This window comes from Mastomys coucha, unplaced genomic scaffold, assembly GCF_008632895.1.
Source record: "Mastomys coucha isolate ucsf_1 unplaced genomic scaffold, UCSF_Mcou_1 pScaffold8, whole genome shotgun sequence".
Classification (NCBI taxonomy): domain Eukaryota; kingdom Metazoa; phylum Chordata; class Mammalia; order Rodentia; family Muridae; genus Mastomys; species Mastomys coucha.
The window spans coordinates 52,838,942-52,859,957 of NW_022196914.1; the positions used below are offsets into that span (position 1 = coordinate 52,838,942).

Sequence of the window (21,016 nt, forward strand, 5' to 3'; positions counted from 1 at the left end):
CCTGTGTTCTCCTGTATTTCTTTGAGGGTGCTATTTATGTCTTTCTTAAAGTCCTGTATCATCACCCTAAGAAATGATTTTTATATCTGAATCTTACTTTTCCGGTATAATGGTATGTCCAGGACTTGCTATGGTGGGAGAATTGGGTTCTGATGATGCCAAGTAACCTTGGTTTGTGTTGTTTATTTTCTTATGCTTGTCCCCCTCCTCCCCCAGACATCTGGTTATCTCTAGTGCTATCTGCCCTTGCTAAATCTGACTGGAGCCTGTCCTTCCTGTGATCCTGGTTGTGTCAGAACTCCTCAGAGTCAAGCTGTCTCTGTGATCCTGTGATTCTGGGATCCTGGGATCCTGGGCTTGTTAGACACCTGGGATTGGAGCTTCCTCTGGGTGTTGTTGGACTGGCTGCAGACGGAGCTTGCACCCAAGGTCTGCTCAGGACACCAGCCCAGAGAGACCAGAAGGAACCTGAGCCACTGGGCTGGTGGAGTTCCTGTGTGCCTGGTCCTGCTGGTCCCAGTTACTCCCCAAAAATCACAGCCTTAATTCATGTTGTTTACTCTCCTGACATTTTAACAAGACAATTTTATGAAGACCTAAATGTTCCATGTAGTATTAGGAAGATGTAAAATATTAAGGGACATTTAGGCTGGGTAGAGTAGAAGAGAATACCATTTGAGTCACAAGATACAATTAGGGATCACCAGGGATGTGGCACGAAGTGTACTCAACCCCACCTCTTCCTGCTTAGCAGAGAACAAGGTGCCTTGGTAAGATATGAGATTAATCAAGTAGAAGGAAAAATAGTAATTTTAGAAGGATTGAATATTCCTGGTTAGAGTGATCAAAACTACAAGACTTGTAACTAAAACATAGTCAAATCCATTTCAACTGAAAGCTGTGCTTTCCGTGTATGGATTAACTAGAATCTAGTGTTTTATTTTCATCTTACTGATTTCCAAGAATATTTGTCCAAATGCTCTCTGTGTAAGCACATTAGTTCCTTATAAGAAAACATCATAACTTGTGCAGAATATGACTCTTAGCTTGAAGTTCCCTCCAAACAGGGCCAAAACAAGACCAGAAAGTAGGTAACTTATTTGGGATGTTATCCTAGGATGCAAAACATCAAGAGGAGTGGAGGAAAACAGAGAAAGAGAAACCAGCCTTTTAAAAGGTACATTCTCAGAATGGTTGTTGGGTCATAGGAGACTGGCTGAAACTGGAGGTAGCTTAGGGAAAATGGCACAAGACTCCTCAGGTATCAGCTAAGTTCACTTACTTACAATCTCCCCCATCCTAGGGGGTCTTTGTAAAAGCTTCCTGATCCATGTGATCCAACCCAGTGGCCCCCAAGCCTCAGGCCCCACTCCTGATATTGAGAAATAGTTATAATTTTTCTATTCTAATTGCATCCCAAGGCCTCACCTCATTGGGTACGTGTGTGTGTGTACATCCTGTGATAGAAACCACCCCATACAAACATAAACTTAGCAGCTGCTTCTTGGGACCCTAAAGGAATCTTCAGAAGTGAGCCTTAAGCTGGATCCGGAAGTAGAAATGTGAAAATGTCCCCGCTTCTCTGCATGATGCATGATTTCTCTTCTTCTTCTTCTTCTTCTTCTTCTTCTTCTTCTTCTTCTTCTTCTTCTTCTTCTTCTTCTTCTCCTTCTCCTCCTTCTCCTTCTCCTTCTTCTTCTTCTTCTTCTTCTCCTCCTCCTCCTCCTCCTTCTTCTCCTCCTCCTCCTCCTTCTTCTCCTCCTCCTCCTCCTTCTTTACCCTTTCCTCCTCTTCTTTCTCCTCCTCTTTTTCTTTTCAAGAGTCATCATGCCAAGAAACGTGGGAATGAGAAATGGAGAAGGGAAGTGGAGTTTCTTGGTACAGACACTCTAGAGGGGCCATTTGCATCCTTTCCTTCAAACTCACTATGAACCAGGAATACTCCTTCCTGCCTAAGTTGCCTTGAGTTGAGCTTGTGGTCCCAGGCAACCAACCCACCAGTTAAACTCTGCACTCCGAGGCTGGGATCAAACGGCTGGTGGTTTATGCTTAAGGGGGAGAGAGAGACTGGAAGAGCAGCTGAGCTGAGGAGGAAGGTGGGTGCTTTAAAGAAGGACTCTTGGCTTCCCTCCCCAGAAGGGACATATGACGTAAAATGCAGACAGGATGTGGAGGCTGGATGAACACCTGTGCTTTTGTGAGTGTGAAATGGCAGGCTGTGGCTTTTGGATTCCTGGGGTCTGTTGTTGTTGCCATACTGGAGGCTGAGCTAGGCATCTTATGTTGGGCAGGTATTCTATGACTAAAGTCCCCCAGGACTTTCCTTTTTGTTTTGAGACATGGTCTCACTAAAGTACCCAGACTGGCTTAGAACTCACTCAGTAATCCAGGCAGAGCTCGTGTCTCTGCTCCCCTGAGTTCTAGGATTATTAACATGAGCCACAGCTTCCAAACCAGAATTCATGTTTGGGTATTACAATAATGTACACATTGCTCCCATGAATGTGGTTCTGCAAATCAATTAGCTGGTAGCACTTGAGTTCTTTAAGAATACAGTGCATCCCACATCCCCATAACACATCTACTATTATCTCTTTCCTAAGTCTTGAGACTCTTTCTCCTGATCCAGCTTTAACAGGGACTGTCAATCAGTCATGGATACTTTTTTTAAAAAGATTTATTTTATTTATTTTATGTGTATGAGTACACTATAGCTGTACAGATGACCGTGAGCCACCATGTGGTTGCTGGGATTCGAACTCAGGACCTTCAGAAGAGCAGTCAGTGCTCTTAATCGCTGAGCCATCTCACCAGCCCAGTCATGGATACTTGATACTCATTCTGAGATGCTTCTGTGTGACTTCTAGGGGGCATAAACAAATGTCTGTTTACCTCAGATAGAGAACTGACAGCCAAAGATAGTCTACTCAAGTCCAATTGGTGAAACAGTAAGTTTAATTGTACTTACTGACAGTAACGTGGGTAAGGTGGGTACTTAAAAGAACATGCACAAGTTACTAGCTATACCACCAAAGAAACAGCTTGTTTCCTCTGCAACTGTTAACTTCCTGTGTCTTTGTGTACACTGCCTTGTGTAAGCCCTCCTCCCCTTCCAGAAGGGAGCATTAGTGAGCCAAGCTTTAAGAGTCTCATGCCATTAATCAGAACAGCTCTGATTTCAAGACAGAAATTGCCATGTCTTGTCCAGAGAAAAGAGTTCTGCTACGAAAATTCTGATGTAAAAGACATGATTCCAGATTCATAGAGCTAGGGTTCTTTTTTTTTTTTTTTAAGATAAGGCATTTAAAGAAATATATACCACTAAGGCTACCATGCTAAGCAATGCATGAACTTACACAAGGAGCTAGTAAGTCATGATTAGAATGGAACAAAGGTTCTTGGGAAGGGGGTGAGCAAGCTTTCCAAGGAAGTTTAAAAGAAAAGCAGAGAAAGAAGAAAGGACAGGGATGTATAGGGAATCAGAGCACTCAAGGATTCAAGGATTCAAGGAAGGATTGTGTCCATTCATTTCCAAGGTTGGAAACACTTAGCCTGTGGCCCCACCCACACTGAGAAGTTTCTACTTAATGGTGGCCAGCATGGTGATCCAGAGATCTCCTGGTTGTTGGAAATACCTTCCTCTTTCTAAACTTCACTTTGTGTATGAACATGGGAAGCAGATTTATGAGTGACTGTGTCCAAAGCAGATGATGTCCTGAATGCATCTGTATTATTGATATTGGGCAGGGCTGTGCCTTGGACCCAGGGAATTGGCAGAGCCTTTCCAGGGGTGAGGCTCAGAGGGATGATCGTAAAGCCTCCTTCTGGTCCAAGTACAATGATGGCAGAAACCTCACCTCCTTCCTCCCCGATAACTGTAGCCTGAGATTGATTCCCTTACAGAGACCTCCTACCAAAACTAGCTACCTCCTCCTCCTCCTTGTGCTGTACATAATGAAAATGCTGATGTTCTGGGTTGTGATGGTGCAGCTCCATCAGAGCATGAACAACCTTAGCTCTTCTGGACATGTGCCTGTGTGTCTGTTCTTTAGTCAGTCCATTGCTGCTTCCTCAGTCGGGTCAAGGCCCAGCCTCAATTTATGTGACACAGAGGCTGTGAAGGTTGTGTACTATGTGGCTCATCACCACCAGCGTCCAGACGCTTCAAATACAGATGAAGTCAGAAAGGGTCTCCAAGGAGGTAAGGGGGGCAAAAAGGTGGGCTTTGGCTTTGAAAAGAAACATAAAGATATTTCTACAAACTTTAGAAACACGTATCATATTACATTAGTATGAAGTCCTTATATAATCCAATCCTTTGTATTTCATGCATAAAATGATTTCCTTTGTGTTAGGAGCAAAATTACAAGTTATATTAATTATTAGTTAATTTCTACTTCTTATTTTTCCCAATCCCCAATAAGTGAAACATTCCTCTTAACATTCCTTATAACCTCAAATTACCCTATCATACAGTGGCTAATTACCATATGCTAAATATTATAGTAATGTAGATTCAAATAACTATACCTTTTCATCATACTATGATGTAAATGCTCCAAATCTTCGAAAGTATTGAAAATACAACTTATAAATATTATGTTCTGTTTGTTTTGAAACCAGATATGGCAGGTGTTCCAGACTGGCCTCAAACTCATCATCCTCCTGCCTCACTCCTGCTTCCAAAAGCTGAGATGAAAGTCCTGTGCTACTGCATCTCCATGAGCTTACCATTATCATTTTTTTTTTTTTTTTTTTTTTTTAGTATAGAAGAGAGTTTATTAAGGGCATAGGAGAAGAGAGCTAAGAGAAGAGGGTAGTAGAGGCAGAGAAAGCCAGAGAGAGAGAAAGAGAGAGAGAAAGAGAGAGAGAGAGAGAGAGAGAGAGAGAAAGAGAGAGAGAGAAAGAGAGAGAGAGAAAGAGAGCGAGAGAGAGAGAGCGCAGAGGAGTAGAAGCCAGCCATGAGCAAGTAAAGAAAGCACCATTATCATTAACTTCTTTCCCTTCTCCATATTGTTACGTGGGAGCTATGACCTCAGCCTTGTAGAAATGGTTCCCACGTGAACCCTTAACACTGGAACAAGATGCTGACCTTCTCCATTATAACCCATCTCAATTTGAACTTGATCTTTTCTCATCTTTTCTGTTGTGTGGGAGCCCCTACTCCCCATACGATCTTCTGGTTTAATCGAAGGTTGATTTACCCTCAAGATACTTTGTTCCTCCCTGCAATGTAAGTTTTAGTACAAACTAAAATGTCTGGTGGGAGTGCCACAGTTTGGATAAGTGCTCTCTCCAAGGCCCATATATTTAAAGGCTCAGTCCCAGAGTGGCAGGGCCTAGGGGGGTGGTCTTCACATCATGGGACAATGCTGTGGAGAGGAACTGTGGGATCCTGTATTTTCCTCCACTCCTTTTCAGGTCCCGGCTATGAAGTGAGTGGTTTTGTTCTGTCAAACGCCTCTGCCCTGCTATGGTGTCCTTGCCTTGCTATAGGGCTCATTGGCAATGGGCACAACCTCTGAAACTGAGGCTGCATAACCTGTTTCTCTCCACAAGGTATAACTTATAGATAATGTAGGGTAAAGCTAGCAGGAGACAAAATGATGGACAAAAATCAACTCTGAAAGACAGTAGGCTATGGAAAGCCTGGAGCTGCCCTGAGGAACACCCCTGACGTCAACACAACCTGTTAGTTCCGTAGCATTAAAGTCATGGTGGTTCCTAAGAAAGCAGTTGCATTTAAAAACCCTTCTTGAGTCTAAGTGAATTATGTAACCTCCTCCAGATAATTGTGTTAGCTCTCTTGAGGGATCCATATGCCTCTACTATCAAGATGTGTATAAACTTCAAACTGAAGGAGTGACTTCATCTAATGGCCAGATCATGGTTCTCTCCAATGATGTGCCTACCCAGTTGCATCCTGATTAGAGGAAGAGGAAGGGGGTCAAAGCTCCCTAAGATGTTTTAGAAAAACAAGATGCTCCTGCAAAGTTAGAAGAGCTTGAAGAATGATGACTCACTCAATGAAGTCCAAGCATGATGTCCTGAGCTCAGAAACCTAGCCCCCAAGTAAAAAGAAGTGTGCATAGTGTATGTCTCTTTAATCCTAGCACAGAGAGACAGTGACAGGAACATTCCTAGAGCTCCCTGGCCTAACAGCCTAGCCAAGTCAGTCAACTCCCAGGTTCAGTGAAAGACCCTGTCTCAAGAGAGGAAGGAAGGGAGGGAGAGAGGGGGGGGAGAGAGAGAGAGGCAGAGACAGAGACAGAGACAGAGACTGATAAAGAAAGACACCTGATGTCAACTGACTTCACACACACATGCACATATGTATATAGGTACCTTCATACACACATGTACAAAAAAACACATACAGCACACAGACACAGACATACACACACACACACACACACACACACACACACACACACACACACAGATGGAGTTGAATTTTAAGGCTCTTATCCACACACATGTGGAAACGGGAATTCCAGTTGTCCTTGCCTTTGACCGGTTCTCCCACTTGGCTTCCCAGCTGCCTTTCACCACTTGCTCAGCCTTTCTGTGTGACTGCACTCTGACTCCAGGCCCTGTTTCTCTTACTTCCTTGACCTCCTGTCTTCTTGTTGTTGTTCTGTTGTTTTTGTTTGTTTGCTTGCTTGCTTTTGTTTTGCTTGCTTTGTTTTGTTTTTCTGGAGCTAAGAACTAAACCCAAGGTTTCATGAACACTAGAAAAATGCTATATTGATGAGTTACATTTCAGTTACCCTTTTAAATTTGAGACAGGGTGTGGTGGTTTGAACAGGTTTGGTCCCCACAGATTCATGTTTGAATGCTTGGCTATAAGGAGTGGCACTACTAGGAGGTGTGGCCTTATTAGAGGAGGTGTGTCACTGGGAAGGAAGGGCTTTGAAGTCTTAAATGTTCAAGCTACTCCCAGTGTCATATAAATCCAGTCTCCTCCTGCCTGCCTTCAGATCAGCATGTAGTACTCTCAGCTTCTCCTCTAGCATCAAATTTGCCTGCATGATGTCATACTTCCCACCATGATAACAATGGATTGAACCTCTAAAACTGTAAGTCAGACCCAACTAAATGTTTTCTTTTCTAAGAGTTGCCTTGGTCATGGTGTCTTTTCACAGCAATAAAAGCCAAACTTTTTGCTGGAAGTCTATAGGAAGACAATGGAAGAAGAAAGGATTTGTTAGTTCTGCTTGCCCTTGCTTTGCCAACACATCCATTGGAGCCCAGATTAAGGATGTGCCTCAAGATCTGGAGTAAAGGCATGTATTTATCATCTGGATCAAAAGCATGTGTCATCCCACCTCAAGATCTGGATGGTGTGCTCTCTGTTTCTGGATTGTAGTTCATTCCAGATATAGTCCAGTTTAACAAGGAAGAGTCTCACTAAATCTCACAGGGTCTCACTAAATTGCCCAGGGTGACCCATCTGCCTCAGTCTCCCAAGTAGCTGGGGTTATCTGTGTAACCATGCCTGGCTGAATAGACATTTCATGATTTCATTTGTACTAAGTAGACAGTTTTCTTGCCCCTCAACTCCCTTTCCTACCAACTACCCTAGTTCCCACAAGTGGCTAACTATACCTTTGGTATGAATCATTTAGCAAGCCTAGTTTTCCTGCTTGTAAAATGAAAGGTTGCTTTCAATGGTATCTTTAAATTAAAAAATATTATTGCCTTGCTGTCTGATTCTTGGAGACTATGGCCTGTCCCTGATCGGTCCTTGGTCCACAGAAGGATGATTAGTAATTGGATGTGCTGAGCAATTACATGGTTTCCTGTCATCTGGACTCTTGTAGTAACTGCAGGTTCAAAAATTAATCCTTCCTGGCTATAATTTCTTTTCTTGTCACTGTGAAACAAAAAGAAAAAAGAAAACTGAAAGAAACATGGAAGGATTTATTCTGACTCATGGTTCATAGGATACAGTTCATCATGGAGACAGGAGCTGCTCACAGCCACTACTGCTGTAGTGTCCAGTGGCTAGCTGCAGAGCCTTAGCAGTCAGGGAACAGAGGGAGCTCAGCTGAGAGTCCATGACCCCTAGGACCTCCTCCTCAGAGATTCACTTCCTCTAGGAAGGCCCCACCTCCTAAACATTCCACAATCTTCCAAAACAGTGTCACTAGGTGGTGAGCAGGGATAAACATCAAACCATACTCACACCCTAACCATAATAATGATCTAGAACTGTACCAAATCCAGAACCAACTTTTCTTTCACATAATATCACACTCATATCATATTCATGTTAGCATACAGAGTGTGAAATAGTTACTGTTTCTCCAAATGAAGAAGCCAACAATGGATCATTTCTATAGGGAGGGAGGGAGGGAGGGAGCGAGGGAGAGAGGAGAGAGAGAGAGAGAGAGAGAGAGAGAGAGAGAGAGAGAGAGAGAGAGAGAGAGAGAATTATTGGAACAAATATCAATGCCTCAAAAAAAAAATCCTTGGCAGACTAGAGAATTAGGCTCATGAAGAAAGACCTCAGGTTGCTGGCACACAGTCAGATGGTTCCTATCAGAGGCACAGTCATCATGGAGTACGGGCTTCAACATCTCCAGCCCCGGACACTCTGTCCATGAAGTCTCACCATCCAGACAACTCTGAGTGATTTCTGGCCACCTCTGCTCTTTGGATCACTTTCTGAAAATCGAAGAGTCTAGGGAAAGGCATCTAATTACATGTGTTACAGGGCCTTGGGACAAAGTGGTCTTCTTCTTCTCTGCTTCAGCTCCAGGACTGGGAAGGTGAAAGAAGAAAGGTGTGCTAGCTTTTCTCACTTAGCAGAAACTCACAGGCAATGGCCTGCAGCGAGAGACACGTTAATATGCAAGCACTACGACATATTTATTTAGTCACAGTTTTACCTGACACAAGCACCTTTAGAAAAGAAGACCCAAGAGACCCCAGAGGAATTATCTCCCCAGAAAATTTTTGGAAGCATCAGCAGCCATGTAGCAATAGGACTCAATACTCGGGCAAGACCGAGTCTGTAGCACAAGCGTGCAGACAGGAGTTTGGATCCCCAGGACCCACGTAAAAAACCACAGGGCCAGGAAGTGGTGGCCACTTGTAATTTCAGCCTCAGAAGGTGGAGACAGGGGCTCCCCAAAGCAAGGTGGCTAACAAGATTAGCCCTATTGCCATGTTCTGGCAATCTGAGATACTCTGCCTCAGTGAATGAGTGGAAGATTAATGGAGGAGAGCTCCTAACATCAACCTTGACCTCCACAGGAGCACACATACACATGTGACCGTGCACCCACACCACACACATGCACACACACGTGCACACCTCCACGGAAATGGAAAAAGAAAGAAAGAGGTAAAGCCCACTGGGAATAGACTCGGGAGAAGCTGGCTGTGCTTGCCTGTTCAGATCTCTTTTGGGCTGTGTGTTTTCCCTTCCTCCTGGGTATAGGACAGGACCCGTATGGAGTGAGAGTCTTTGGAGGAGAAGTAAGTGGGCTTCCTGGATTTGATGGCTCAGTTCGAGAGGGAAGAGTTCTAGTGTCTCTCAATCGTCTTGAGAAAGAGGAATTCTGGTTGCTGTGACCTGCTCTGGGGGAGAGAGAAGAGTAGGAGACGGGAGGAGGAGGCCAAAGAGATTTACTTTCTCGGCCTTGTGCTCTCCCTTAGCTAAAAGCACTCATCATGACAAATCTGTAGTCTTTGGAGTAGCACACTTGCAGAGGCAAGAGCCTGGCTTCCCCTCATTTTCAATTTGCCAAAATAGGAAAGCAGTTTGGTGCTGGACGGCAAACAGTGATGACTGCTCCCTTAGCACTGTCCTCACTTATGATTGCAAATTTTGCACATCCTGGGGTTTTAATTACCCCAAGAGCAGTCTTAGGGCTGAGCAGGTATCCCAGCATCCCTTCACCTTATCACTGATTCATATGAACCACTAGGTGCTCTGGTTAATGAAAACATATTCATCAGTGTAGTGACTAATTTGCATGGCTCCTCTGCGTGACAAAATGAATATTTAGAATGAATGAGTCATCAGAAGAAAAACCATCTTCTGAATACAGGTTGCCCTTGACTCCACCTGGTACCCACTTCTGGATGAAAATTCTGAGCAAAGTTGATGTTACTTTTCCCATAACAGTGCACTGTGATTTAAATATGTGTAGGTATGGTATGTTATCTTGACTGTCAGTTTGATTGATTCTGGGATGAACTAAGAGACAATGCCAGAAAGAATTAACTGAGAGGGAAGCTTTTTTCAAGATTGGGCAGCATCTTCTGATGGGGGCCCCAATATGAAGCTGTCCAAGGTTGAAGCAACTTGGCCTGCCTACCTTCACTCCTTGCAGCTGAGTGCATCTATCTTGTTGCTGTGTCTGTTGCTGCCACCTTTCCCTGTGCCATAGTGAGACCACCAGAGCATCCAGATGATGGACTGAGCCTTGATTACAAGTGGACTACTTGTAATCTCAGCGTTGAGAGTGAGGCAGAGAGTTCAACACTGGGCTATGTAGGTAGTCTCAGATAAATAAATAAAAAAGAAAGAAGAAACAGAACTTCTTGCTCAATTCTGCATGATAGCGCAAAAGTAACAGTAAGTATTATGTAAACTAAAAGGTATTGGCTGCTTAAGTAAAAGTTTACTAATAGTCACTGAAATTTCAATTGGGTATAATTTCATGTGACATATTGTTGAGACCTAGGTAAAATGTTAAGGCCTAAGTAACTGTTACCTTGCTAACCTGCCATTATTAGGAAACTGTCTAATGCCAAGATTGATTACATATTCTGTTATGTTCTGTGCCCTTGGAAACCAGTCATGATAGAAGTCAGTAGAAATGCTCTGTATGGTTACCCATAACTTGGACCAGAGTCAACCACCCAGCAGCACTTCCTGCACCTATGTATAAGCTTTTATGGTATTGGCTTTTATAAGCTGCCCCTGAGATGAACCCCAACATAATGGAGGAGAGACACCTGCACCCATATACGGAACTATTTGGAATAAGACATTTTGAGTGGTGGTCTATTTAAGTTTAAGTTCCCAAGACCTCCCTGGGAACTGGCATCCTACTTGGCAGAAAGACACATGTACGTGGGTAACTGACATCCTGGTTGGCAAGTTAAGACATGAATGTTAGACAACTTAGGATGGGAATATTAGACAAGGCAAATCCCCTGCCACAATTGAGTACCCAGCCAGTGGGAGCAGGATAAGTGTACAACAAAGACATGTTCCTAAGAAAATCCCCTATTCCTAAATCCTGAATGGTGAAGTAACTTGACATAGATTTTTGTGGATTTAAAGCTTTAAAACCCTGCAGAATCTTAACTCAATGTCATGGTTCAGTTCCCAACTCTGGACCATGGCCCTGGTTGACCAGTTCTTGGGTGTGTGCTCAACAAACTCTCCCTGTCTGACTAAGATCGGTGTTCATGTGGTTTGTGAGATGATTCTGGACACCAACAATATTATCTTTATTTTATTTTTCCCCAATCATTTAAAGATACAAATGTATGCTTAATGACAGACCTTACAAAATTAGGTTGGATTTGGTCCATGGGATAACCTTGGCTCATGATGGCTATAGTTTGCTAATCTTTGTCAGAGAGCCATATATATATATATATATATATATATATATATATATATATATATATATATATATTTGCACAGAAGAATCCCCATCTTTGGTTCATTTATTTATTCTGTTTGCATATTTGGTGCCGTTTGTAGGCGCAAGAACTATCTGGCCAGCACTGGGTCAGATGACAGAGATAGAAATTCCAGTCCCTGTGGCATGGACTCACACGACCTCCATGCAGGACCGGCAGTGAGAAGTTCCTTACAGAAGTGAGCACATTGCAGGGGCAGCCTCTGGAATAAGGTATAGTTCATGACATGTCTGGGAGGCATGAGACATGTCAAATGCTCGACACACCCAGGAATCAGCAACATCTAGTTCAACTATATTAAGTCATCCTAGGAAGGCCTGGCCTGGCCAGGCTATCGTAGAGCTCTATAGGGCCACTGTAAATCCCAATGTGGTGGGCAGCCAAGACAACATGAGCAATTCAAATGAGTAATGCCAATAGCACGTAGCTTTCTCACTATGACACAGTGTTACACACAGCATTTTCATGCATGGGAGCATCTTCCCCTGTATCCCACCACTGTCCCTTTTATCCCTTGTCCCTCCCATCTGAACCCTTGGCTCCCTGGTTTTGTTTCTGCTTTGATGTCATCAGTTTATAAAAGAGTATACACAACGCATTGCTTCCTGAATGGCTCAACTTGGAAATCAGTAAAAGGTGGCTTCTGAAGCAATGGCGATCTTTTTGGATTTCTAATTTACCGAATAATTCACCTGACTGACACTCTTGGGGAAAGATAATGGAGTCCAAGGACTTCTAAAAGGGAATGTGCTGTGCTGTGCTCTAGCCAGGGGAGTCCGTGCTTCCCAGGGTCCATGCCTTATAACACAAGCCATTGCATGAAAGCAAGAATAACATAATCACTTCAAATATTCATTATATTTGGGACTCCTATCCATTTCACAGTGCCTCCCCCATCCACATTAAATAAGAAACCTCCATTTTGTGCTACAGGAGATAAAAAAATCCTGAAGATTATATGCTTGGCCTTGAAGTGGAAGTCTCTTTCAAAATCATGAGTAGGAAAATAATAAATCACTCTTTTTGACATAAGACATAAGGGCAAGAACATTCATTTCTGTTTTGAGTCTTCATCAGGTGACTGCAGAATGCCATGTTATGCAATCAGAAATTCAGGATGAATTGCTCAGAGTGCATTATATTAAAAGATACCATCTTGGAACACGGGATGCTCAGGAGATGGGAGGGACATTAATCTGCATGCAGTGATCATCTCCTGCAATCGGACACAGGAATCTGATGGGAGATGAGCTGTTCAGATGCCAGCACCCAGAGGAGCTGTGCTGGGCAGAGCACTGTAGCCTTGTGCCATTCAGCCAGGTGCCAGGCTATTGCCCGGTCTTCCAGCCTTTCTTCTTCTGCTGGCCATGAGATTAGGAGATAGGGAGATAAGCCATGCAGGCCAACTGATGGCCAGTGTAAAGATGCCGAAAATTACATGGAACTAGATCAATACTTCAAATTACAGTGCATCTTCATTTCTGAAATAAGTATTGCATCTACCCTGTTTAAACCTCAACAAGTCTAAATGGACGTGGAGTGTAAACAAAGAAAACAAGCCTCCTCCCCTCACTGCCTCCCCTTCCTCTCAGTTGCCATCTCCCTACAGAGTCTTTAATTAAAATTTCTATGCATCTTTCCAGAAATACTTCACACATGTTATAAGCAAATATGCTTTTAAAGATACTGTTTTAAATTATGGATGTGGTTATATTAGTTGAGATAAAGGGATAGAACTGAAAGTTCCAAACTGTAAAGGCCTCATATGAGGATGTGAAGCTCTCTCCCCTTTGAATCTAGGGTGGGTACCAGAGCAGCGCTCAGTTGCCTGCCATGAAGCCATCCAAGACTCAGAGCCCTCTGGCAGCTCTGCCATTGTCACAGAAAAGCTTCAGCCACCTCTCCCCTCTGCCAGAGGAGCAAAGGAGAAAAGGTGCAACCCTTCCCTGAGCACTGTCATCGGTGGATAAAACCTGAGTCATGCGGCACTCTAGTTAGCATTAGGGAAGGTGGGAAACACACCACAGCTCAATTTCCTCTCTGGGCTTGCTCTTGCGGGTGACTTAGTGCCACCAGGAAGAGGTTGCTCATCCCCAGACCAAGACATCATGGGAATCAATCCCAGGTTTCTGAGACATGCTCTATCATCCAAAAGCCCCAGCTCAGCTCCAAATCTTCACAGGTACAGTGACTATCAGATTGTAGTATTCTCTTGCAAAAGAGAAACACCATCGGAACAGCCATGCTTGGTGTCTGGCAATACTTGCTGTGTAACCATGGATATAGCCTCCCCTTATCTGGGGACTTACCTACTTCTATAGTACTATTCTGCTTTGAGGAAATTAGCTCATCAATATTCAAAGCAATCTTCTGGTTTAGGAACCTCTATGTGCTGGTGGGGTCCACTGTTCATGTGAGAACTTCTAAGAGTGGTTGGATAGCCAGCCTGGGTCCCAGCTGGGGAGACACACGCTATTCTGCATTTCTTACTGACAGAGTCTGATTCCATTGGCATTTTAGTGAAGTCAAGGAAGGAAGGGAAGAAGGAAGGCAGGGAAGAGAAAACAAGTTTTGCTTCTGTTAAAGGTAGAGTCATCCTGTGGTCCAGTTCAGCCTGTTAGTACAAACCCCAAGTCAGGCAGAAAGTCAGGAAGTATATTGCTTTTCTGATCACACAAAGGACACACAGTTGTCATTCATTTTCTTCATTTTAGCCCTGATCTGTCAGGCCTGCACTATGGATATGATGTCAAGAAGCTAAGCAGCCATTTTCTGAATATGAGACCTAAATTACTAAATATGATTGCAAAAGAAGTCAGCTACTTCTACCCCAGACTTATATGGGATGGCGGGGGTGGGGGGAACTGTAGGCCTACTTAAATAAAGTGCTAAAATTGACCCAAAGCTATTTTAACTGATATCTAAATATAGAGTCTATTCCTGGACATTTCAGAATCCATAAGACAATTGTCCCATGGACCAAGGATTAGATGCAAAATTTGTATCCCATTACTATTTAGAAAAACCCCAGAGGCTGTTACAAAGCTAGTTTTTCTGGGCATCTTTTTTTTTCCCACAAGAAGGAGTGGCAGATAGTCTCAGCTGAGTACATGGGAAGCTGTGGCCTGGCAGGACAAAGCAATGCTGGACTGGGCAGGTGCGTGGAGGCCTGGGCCTTCTGCAGGTTGATGCTTCGTTACTGAGATGCATCCCCAACCCTGGCTCTGGCTTCAAGCACAGTCTTTGGGAAAAAAAAGTGTTAAATCCCACTGCTAATCTTTCTATCACTTTTATCCCATTTATTTTGTTTGTTTGCATTTGGGGTTTGGTCTGTTCTGAGACAGGGCCTTGTGGTATAGCGTAGACTGACCACGAACTTATAACAGTCCTCCTGTCAACAGACCAAAATTGATCTCTACAAGACAGATTGGGAGTTTATGATAAAGATGCTCATCAGAGCCAAGCATCTACCTTTACTTTTCTTAAAACATATCTTGAATGGTATAAAACTGTGAATACAGAGTCTTACATTTTAGATGTTCCGCTTTGTCACCCACAATACAGGATGCCTTCAATAAGCTTTCAGTCCTTGCCCCTGTTCCACTTCCTCAGCTCTCCTTTCCTTGGGTCTTGGGGAACCTCCTTACCAGGTGTGGTGTCATGGAGGACATAGTGAAGAGTCACAGAGCTCCTCCTGTTCCTGGTTCCCTCCCAAGGGTACCTTGGAGCCCCAGTGGCATTGTTGGCAAAGCAGGGCTACAGCATCCACCCTACCTACTTCTCAGATATGGCTGCTGCACTGGGTTTAATCTCTAAGCTTTAAGCTATGTGTCTTAGGGTCCTCTTTGGGGACCAGCAGGACAGAGGTCATCCCGTCCTGCCTTTTACACCTCACCTTGGCTGCTATGGTAACTCAGTCCTTACGATTTCTCCATGAGTCCAAGAGCTGGAGGATGAAAAGGGACACAACCTGGAACAGAAGCACTTTCCACTGACCACAGGGCTTTGCCCAAGGTACACATGGAATGTGTTAGCCACTGTCTTGCTGTCCCTAGCCCCTGTGTCCCAGTGTTTATTAATGTTTATTAACACTGCTCTAGCAAAACTAGCACAGACTGAGGAGCTTGGGGACAATTGAAAAGCATCTCTCAGGGTTCTAGACACTGTAAAGTTTAAAAGCTTGCATCTGGCCAGAGCTGCTCTTGTGGTTTCAAATGGTGCTGCTCACACAACCTTTGGAGAGAATGTGCAGACACCAGCTTACCCGCTTGGGCCCTTTTTCAAGGGTGCTAAGCCATCCTAAGAGCCATACTCTCATGACTCATCACCCCCTAAACACTCCATCTTCAAATATTGCAATCACACTTCAGTGTACCACTGTGGGGAATACATCCAGACCACAGCATCCCATAAATCAGATAAAGCAGGTCTGCCTTCTCTAGCCTTTCACTCAGCAAAGGTGTTTCTAGCCCAAAGCAGCCTGGACTCTCATTCTATGAAAGCTACTAGAGATGGTGGCCAGAAATGACTTCTCAGCATCGTCCCCTCTCCTGATCTGGGAAGGACCAGGTCAACAGGAAAAATCCTCCAAGCTTCATTATTCCCACCTCCACCCCCTCATCTCTTGTCTCTAGCAAATATCTTCCAATACTTCAGTGGTGGGTGGAGTAAGCCAAATGATAGCCTGCCAAAGAAGTTCACAGCCTCATTTCTGGAGTCTATGAATATGTTATGCTATGTGGGAAAAGGAACTTTGTAGGTGTGATTAAATTATGAATCTTGAGATGGCAGATTATCCAAGTAAGCCCAGTGCAATTACAAAGGTAACCATTAAGGGTAAAGAAGGTGAGAAGGAAGCAGAGGGGGAGAGGGAGACAAAAACAAGCGAGGGCAGAGGAGTGAGTGGAAAAGACAGAGACGAGACAGAGAGACAAAATCAGACATACAGAGAGACAGAGACAGACAAAGATAAAGAAATAGAGAGACAGAGACAAAGAGAGACAGAGACAGAGACAGACAGACAGACACAGAGACATCTGAATAGGCTTATGGAGGAAGCGACCACTAGTCAAGGAATTCCAGAAGGCCTCTGAAGGCCAGGAGCGGCAGGGGAAAGAGATGCTCTCCTAAAAGCTCTCCAGAATCAACACAGCCCAACAACTCTGCTGATTTCAGAAACATTAAAGCTGTTTGGATTTCTGACCTCCATGACTATAATCGAGTAAACAAATTCACACTATTTTAAATATGGTGCCTATCAGTTATCCATGTGGTGATTTGTTTGTGATAGCAACCGATAAGGAACCTGTAAAGTAGTGGTGAAAACTGGATCGACTTTGAAGTTCGGCAGCATCCACAGAAGCTGAGTTCATGGGTCACAGCTTCACTCCCAGGTGTACCCTACAAAACCATGTCTGTAGGTAGGCGGGCAGGAGATGTCACCTGCTGTGTTCATAGCAGCCTCTGTGGACTTTCCCAAGCCTGAGAATAACCCAAATGTCGACCAGGAACAAAACAAATTGAGACACACAGACACAATGGAATACTACACTTCTAAAAGAGCAAGAAAAGCACGGCCATCCACAGCATATCATCGGAAGTGTAACAACGATGGGGGAACCCGGGCAGAGGACATATTCTCAATGATGTTAGAAAATACACAAACAGCAAAACAGTTCTGTGCCGCCAGAAGCCACCAGTCCTCCCAAGGCGCAGATATAGGGACTTTTGGGTTGCTGGTAATATGTTCTGTTGTTGATCTGCACGATGCTCCAGATTGTACAAAAATCATGGACTTATGGTCTGTACCTTTTAAATATGTATGCTATACATACATGAATAAAACTGTTAAAAAGAGATGGGGAGATGATCCATGCCTTCATGAAAGTTTGTTCTCTCCTTCCTGGGACTCTCCAAATGTGTGTAAACAAAGCCCAAATAGTCCTCCTTAGATCCTGCTTCTGGTGCCACATGCCCTGTGAATATGCAACAAATGTTTACTTAAAGAACCATTTCACAGGGATTTTATTTAAGTAAAGGAAATCTGCCTAAGAGTATATTATCTTCCCCTTTGGGGATGGAAAAACTACAGACTAGCTTGTTTTTAGGCAAGTATGTTGCCCAGGCTGGCCTTGAATTCACACCTCCTTCAATATATATGAAGAACTGAAGCTATTTCATTTACATAATTTCCTTTTTTCTTCATGTCTCTGTGGAGTTTAATACCTCAAATTTATTTTGCGAAATTTTGTTAGCTGTTCCATTAAGCCTTAATTAGAATATAATGAAATTATAAATTCATAAAATAAAAACAAAACGGTTGCTCCCACAAACGTTCAGCTCTTTAGTGAGGCTCTGGCTTTACCTGAAGTGGGGGAAGGAACCATGGGGAAAGGAACCTGTGAAGGCTCACTCTCAGACCAACAAGATGGATATGGGATGGAAGGGAACGCGGACGCGGACCCGGACAGGGGCACCCGGGTTGGGGGTCATCTTCCTTGGTCCACCCTGGGCTTCTGCCCATTCGCTCTCCCACCAGTCGCAGCTGTCAAAGCTCAGTGGCCTGGGGTGGAGACGGGGCGGGGCTTGGGAGCGGAGGCGGAGCCTTGGAGAGCATCTTCTGGCCCCGGGGCCTGGACTGGCCCGCCACCCCCACCTGCAGCGCGGCGAAGCGCGGGCGCGTCACTCCCAGCGGAAGCGCCAGCCCCGCGTCTGGCGAGGTGCGCGCCTCGCCGCTCCCGCTTCAGCGCTTCGTGGCCCGCCTGAGTCTGCAGGGCAGGGGCGGGGGGCCGGCGGCACGGACCGGGGAGTGAGATCGCAGTCGCCGCCGAATCGTCGACAGTCACCCACCTCGGAGGGCGCGTCCGAGCAAGAGCCGATAGGGAAGGTGAAGGACCACTGTTGATCCGACAGCGCGTCCCAGGTCAGTCCGCCAGCTGCACTTGGGGAAACTTTGGGATGCGGTGACAGCCGTGAGACTGAGGCACCGAGGGTCTCGAGGCCGTGTGGCCTGGGTGCGCCCGGCGAACAGGCATCTGCTCCACATTTGACACCGCGGCTGCCAGTGCGGGGACCGAGACCCTGCTCTCACGGATCACTGCGGGCCACCAAGGGCCAGCGGGCTTCAGGGGCCTCCCGGGAGACTCCGGCTCGCCCGCGCCCCGCCGCACCCCTCCGGGTCCCCGCAGGTCCCCAGCTCCCGTTGGCGGCTCGCGCTCGGACCCCGCAGGTCTGCGGATTCCGCCGCCTTCGGGCCTCGCGACGCGGGAGGAGCTGCCCGGGGCCCAGGGCTGTGGGGTGGGAGCCCCGCGGCGGGAGCGGCGCGCACTCTGCCGGTGGAGCGCGCGGGTCGCAGGGTCCGGCTGGAGCGCGTGGCCGCAAGTGCCAGTGGCCGCTGGGCAGCGGAGGTACGGAGCGCGGGCTGGGGCGGCGGAGCCGATTGCAACCTCGGGCTGCAGGAACCGGGGTCGCCCGGTAGGCATTCCGGTCCCTGCGGCTCCCGGGTGCGCACATCCTTGGCACCGGGCATCCAGACCCCTTCAGCAGAGAGCGGGCTGCAGAGCGGCGCCTGCCTGGGCGGAGGACCAGTGCTGCCCGCTCTCTGGCACGCTATCTCCCCAGCGAGGGCCGCGTGCTAGGCTACGCGGGGACCACTGCCCAGGGCCTCCTGGCACAAGCCTTTTTAGTGGACAGCTGCCTGTCCTGGCTTGGAGTGGAGGCGACGAAAAGAGCACCCCGCCCCCATCCGCGACCCAGCGCTGTCGCCCCAGTCACCTTCCTTTGCCCTTCTCCGACAGCACCTTGGACTTGCCCTCTCCAGAACTGGGGAAAATCTGAGGAAACCAGGCAGGGACCTTGGAGACACGCCGCTTGCATACTCAACTGCCTGGAAATCCAGTCACCTTGGTACCTCGCTGCTTCCCAGACACTTTGGAGGGGCAGGTTTGCAATTTCTACCCCCATCCTCATCCCCTCCCCCGTCCCTGTCTCTGCTGAGGGAGGGAATCTTCTGAGGAGAAGCTGGGATCTACACACCCCATAACCTAGCCCCAGAGCCCAAGGAGGAGCTCATGGGTAGTTAAAAGACATCCTAGCTTTGTAGCTATGTGAGAGAAACAGTACGCCTTATAAACTAACTCCTTCCCGTGGGCAGTTCCTGAATATTTCTTAGAAGACTGGAGACCCAAGGAAGCCGACTTTTCCTGGCCAGTCAGTGCATCTTTTACTTGGCTCCGACTCTCTCCTTGCTGGGAAGAGACACATTTTGCTTATGACCTCTGGCTGGCCTCATTCCAATTGCTGTCTGGCCTTGGACTGCCTGCCCATCAGGACTATGATTTTTGAAGAGCTGATTGGGAAGAGAAAGCTGCAAGCCCCTGGTTCTGGTGGGCTGCTACTCAGGGTTGTAGTCTCCTGTGGGACCCATGGCCTCCCTAATCCTCCTCTGAGCTGTGGCAGCACCTCTGCCCTTCACTCCTGCAAGGAAATTAATTGTCAAACAACTTAGGGATGATGGTGGAGGTACCCCTGTGTGAGCAGATGCAGGGCTTGGAAGCAACCAGGAAACAACCAGGAGCAAGTAATCCTTTTTTAAAAGGTTTACATGATTCTGGGACTAAGAAAAGATGGAGATGCCATTGGTATGTGAAACCTGGCATCTCCCTGTTAGGTCCCACCAACCCAGGGAACTCACATAAGCAGGACCTGTATTGGGTAATGCATATTTGGAACCTAGTACTTACTGAATTTCTAAGCAGTAAATGCATCCCGATTTTTAAACTCACAATCATCTACTGCAATGTAGATATTGCCCCCCCACCCCCATCTTAGAAACAGCACTCCTAAGCCTGGTAACTCTGGGAGAGCCCAGGTTCCCTGCCACCTCTTCCACATCAGGGAAGGAACTAGGACAAGAGGAAGGACTGTTCTGAGCTTTAGTGTCATGTACCCACTTTATGGCTCCACAGCCAGACAACTGTTTTATAAGAGGGAACACAAAGGGAAATCTCTCTCCTTTCCTAATGAACAGAAAGCTGGGAATGGTAGGAGGACAAAGGCTATAGAAAGAATCTTCTCCAAGATGACTTTCCAAGCATCCCAGACTTACAGCACTGCCATGTTGGTTACCACACGAATCAGGTACCCCACCTGGGCTCTGCCATGGGAAATCTGTCATCTAAGAGGCAGGGAGATACTGAGATACAGTACTCCAGAGTACAGAGTCCAGTACTCTAGGCAGGCAGAAAGAAGGAATGACCTTGGGAGAGTCCAATCACGTTTCCTACTCTCCTGTACAAAAATATGGACGGAACCAGATGAGTACCAAGTGGTGGGCTCGCCTGCA

At 45.9% G+C, this 21,016-nt stretch overlaps 2 protein-coding genes across 3 annotated transcripts in view; one reads left to right on the plus strand and one right to left on the minus strand.

Moving 5' to 3' along the window:
- Positions 1–21,016, plus strand: part of Ankrd34b (ankyrin repeat domain 34B) — a 40,124-nt gene that overhangs the window by 7,104 nt on the left and 12,004 nt on the right. The window contains exons 1-2 of one of the 2 annotated variants that reach the window (XM_031360465.1): positions 18,815–19,079; positions 19,470–19,614. The exons of the other annotated variant lie outside the window; for it this stretch is intronic. The gene's annotated coding sequence lies outside the window, so the exon portion shown is untranslated. Of the gene's footprint in view, positions 1–18,814; positions 19,080–19,469; positions 19,615–21,016 lie in introns of those variants that run through there. 2 annotated transcript variants of the gene reach the window in all.
- On the minus strand, positions 17,207–19,154 carry LOC116083296 (translation initiation factor IF-2-like). The gene is made up of 2 exons (XM_031360093.1): positions 18,523–19,154; positions 17,207–17,648 (listed from the first exon to the last, which is right to left on the minus strand). Exon 1 carries the CDS (start codon positions 19,152–19,154, stop codon positions 18,597–18,599), a length of 558 nt encoding a protein of 185 aa, XP_031215953.1. The 3' UTR covers positions 17,207–17,648; positions 18,523–18,596.

Excerpts from the sequence above, each read along its gene's own strand:
- LOC116083296 (XM_031360093.1), bottom strand. The coding sequence starts at position 19,154 with ATGCCTACCGGGCGACCCCGGTTCCTGCAGCCCGAGGTTGCAATCGGC.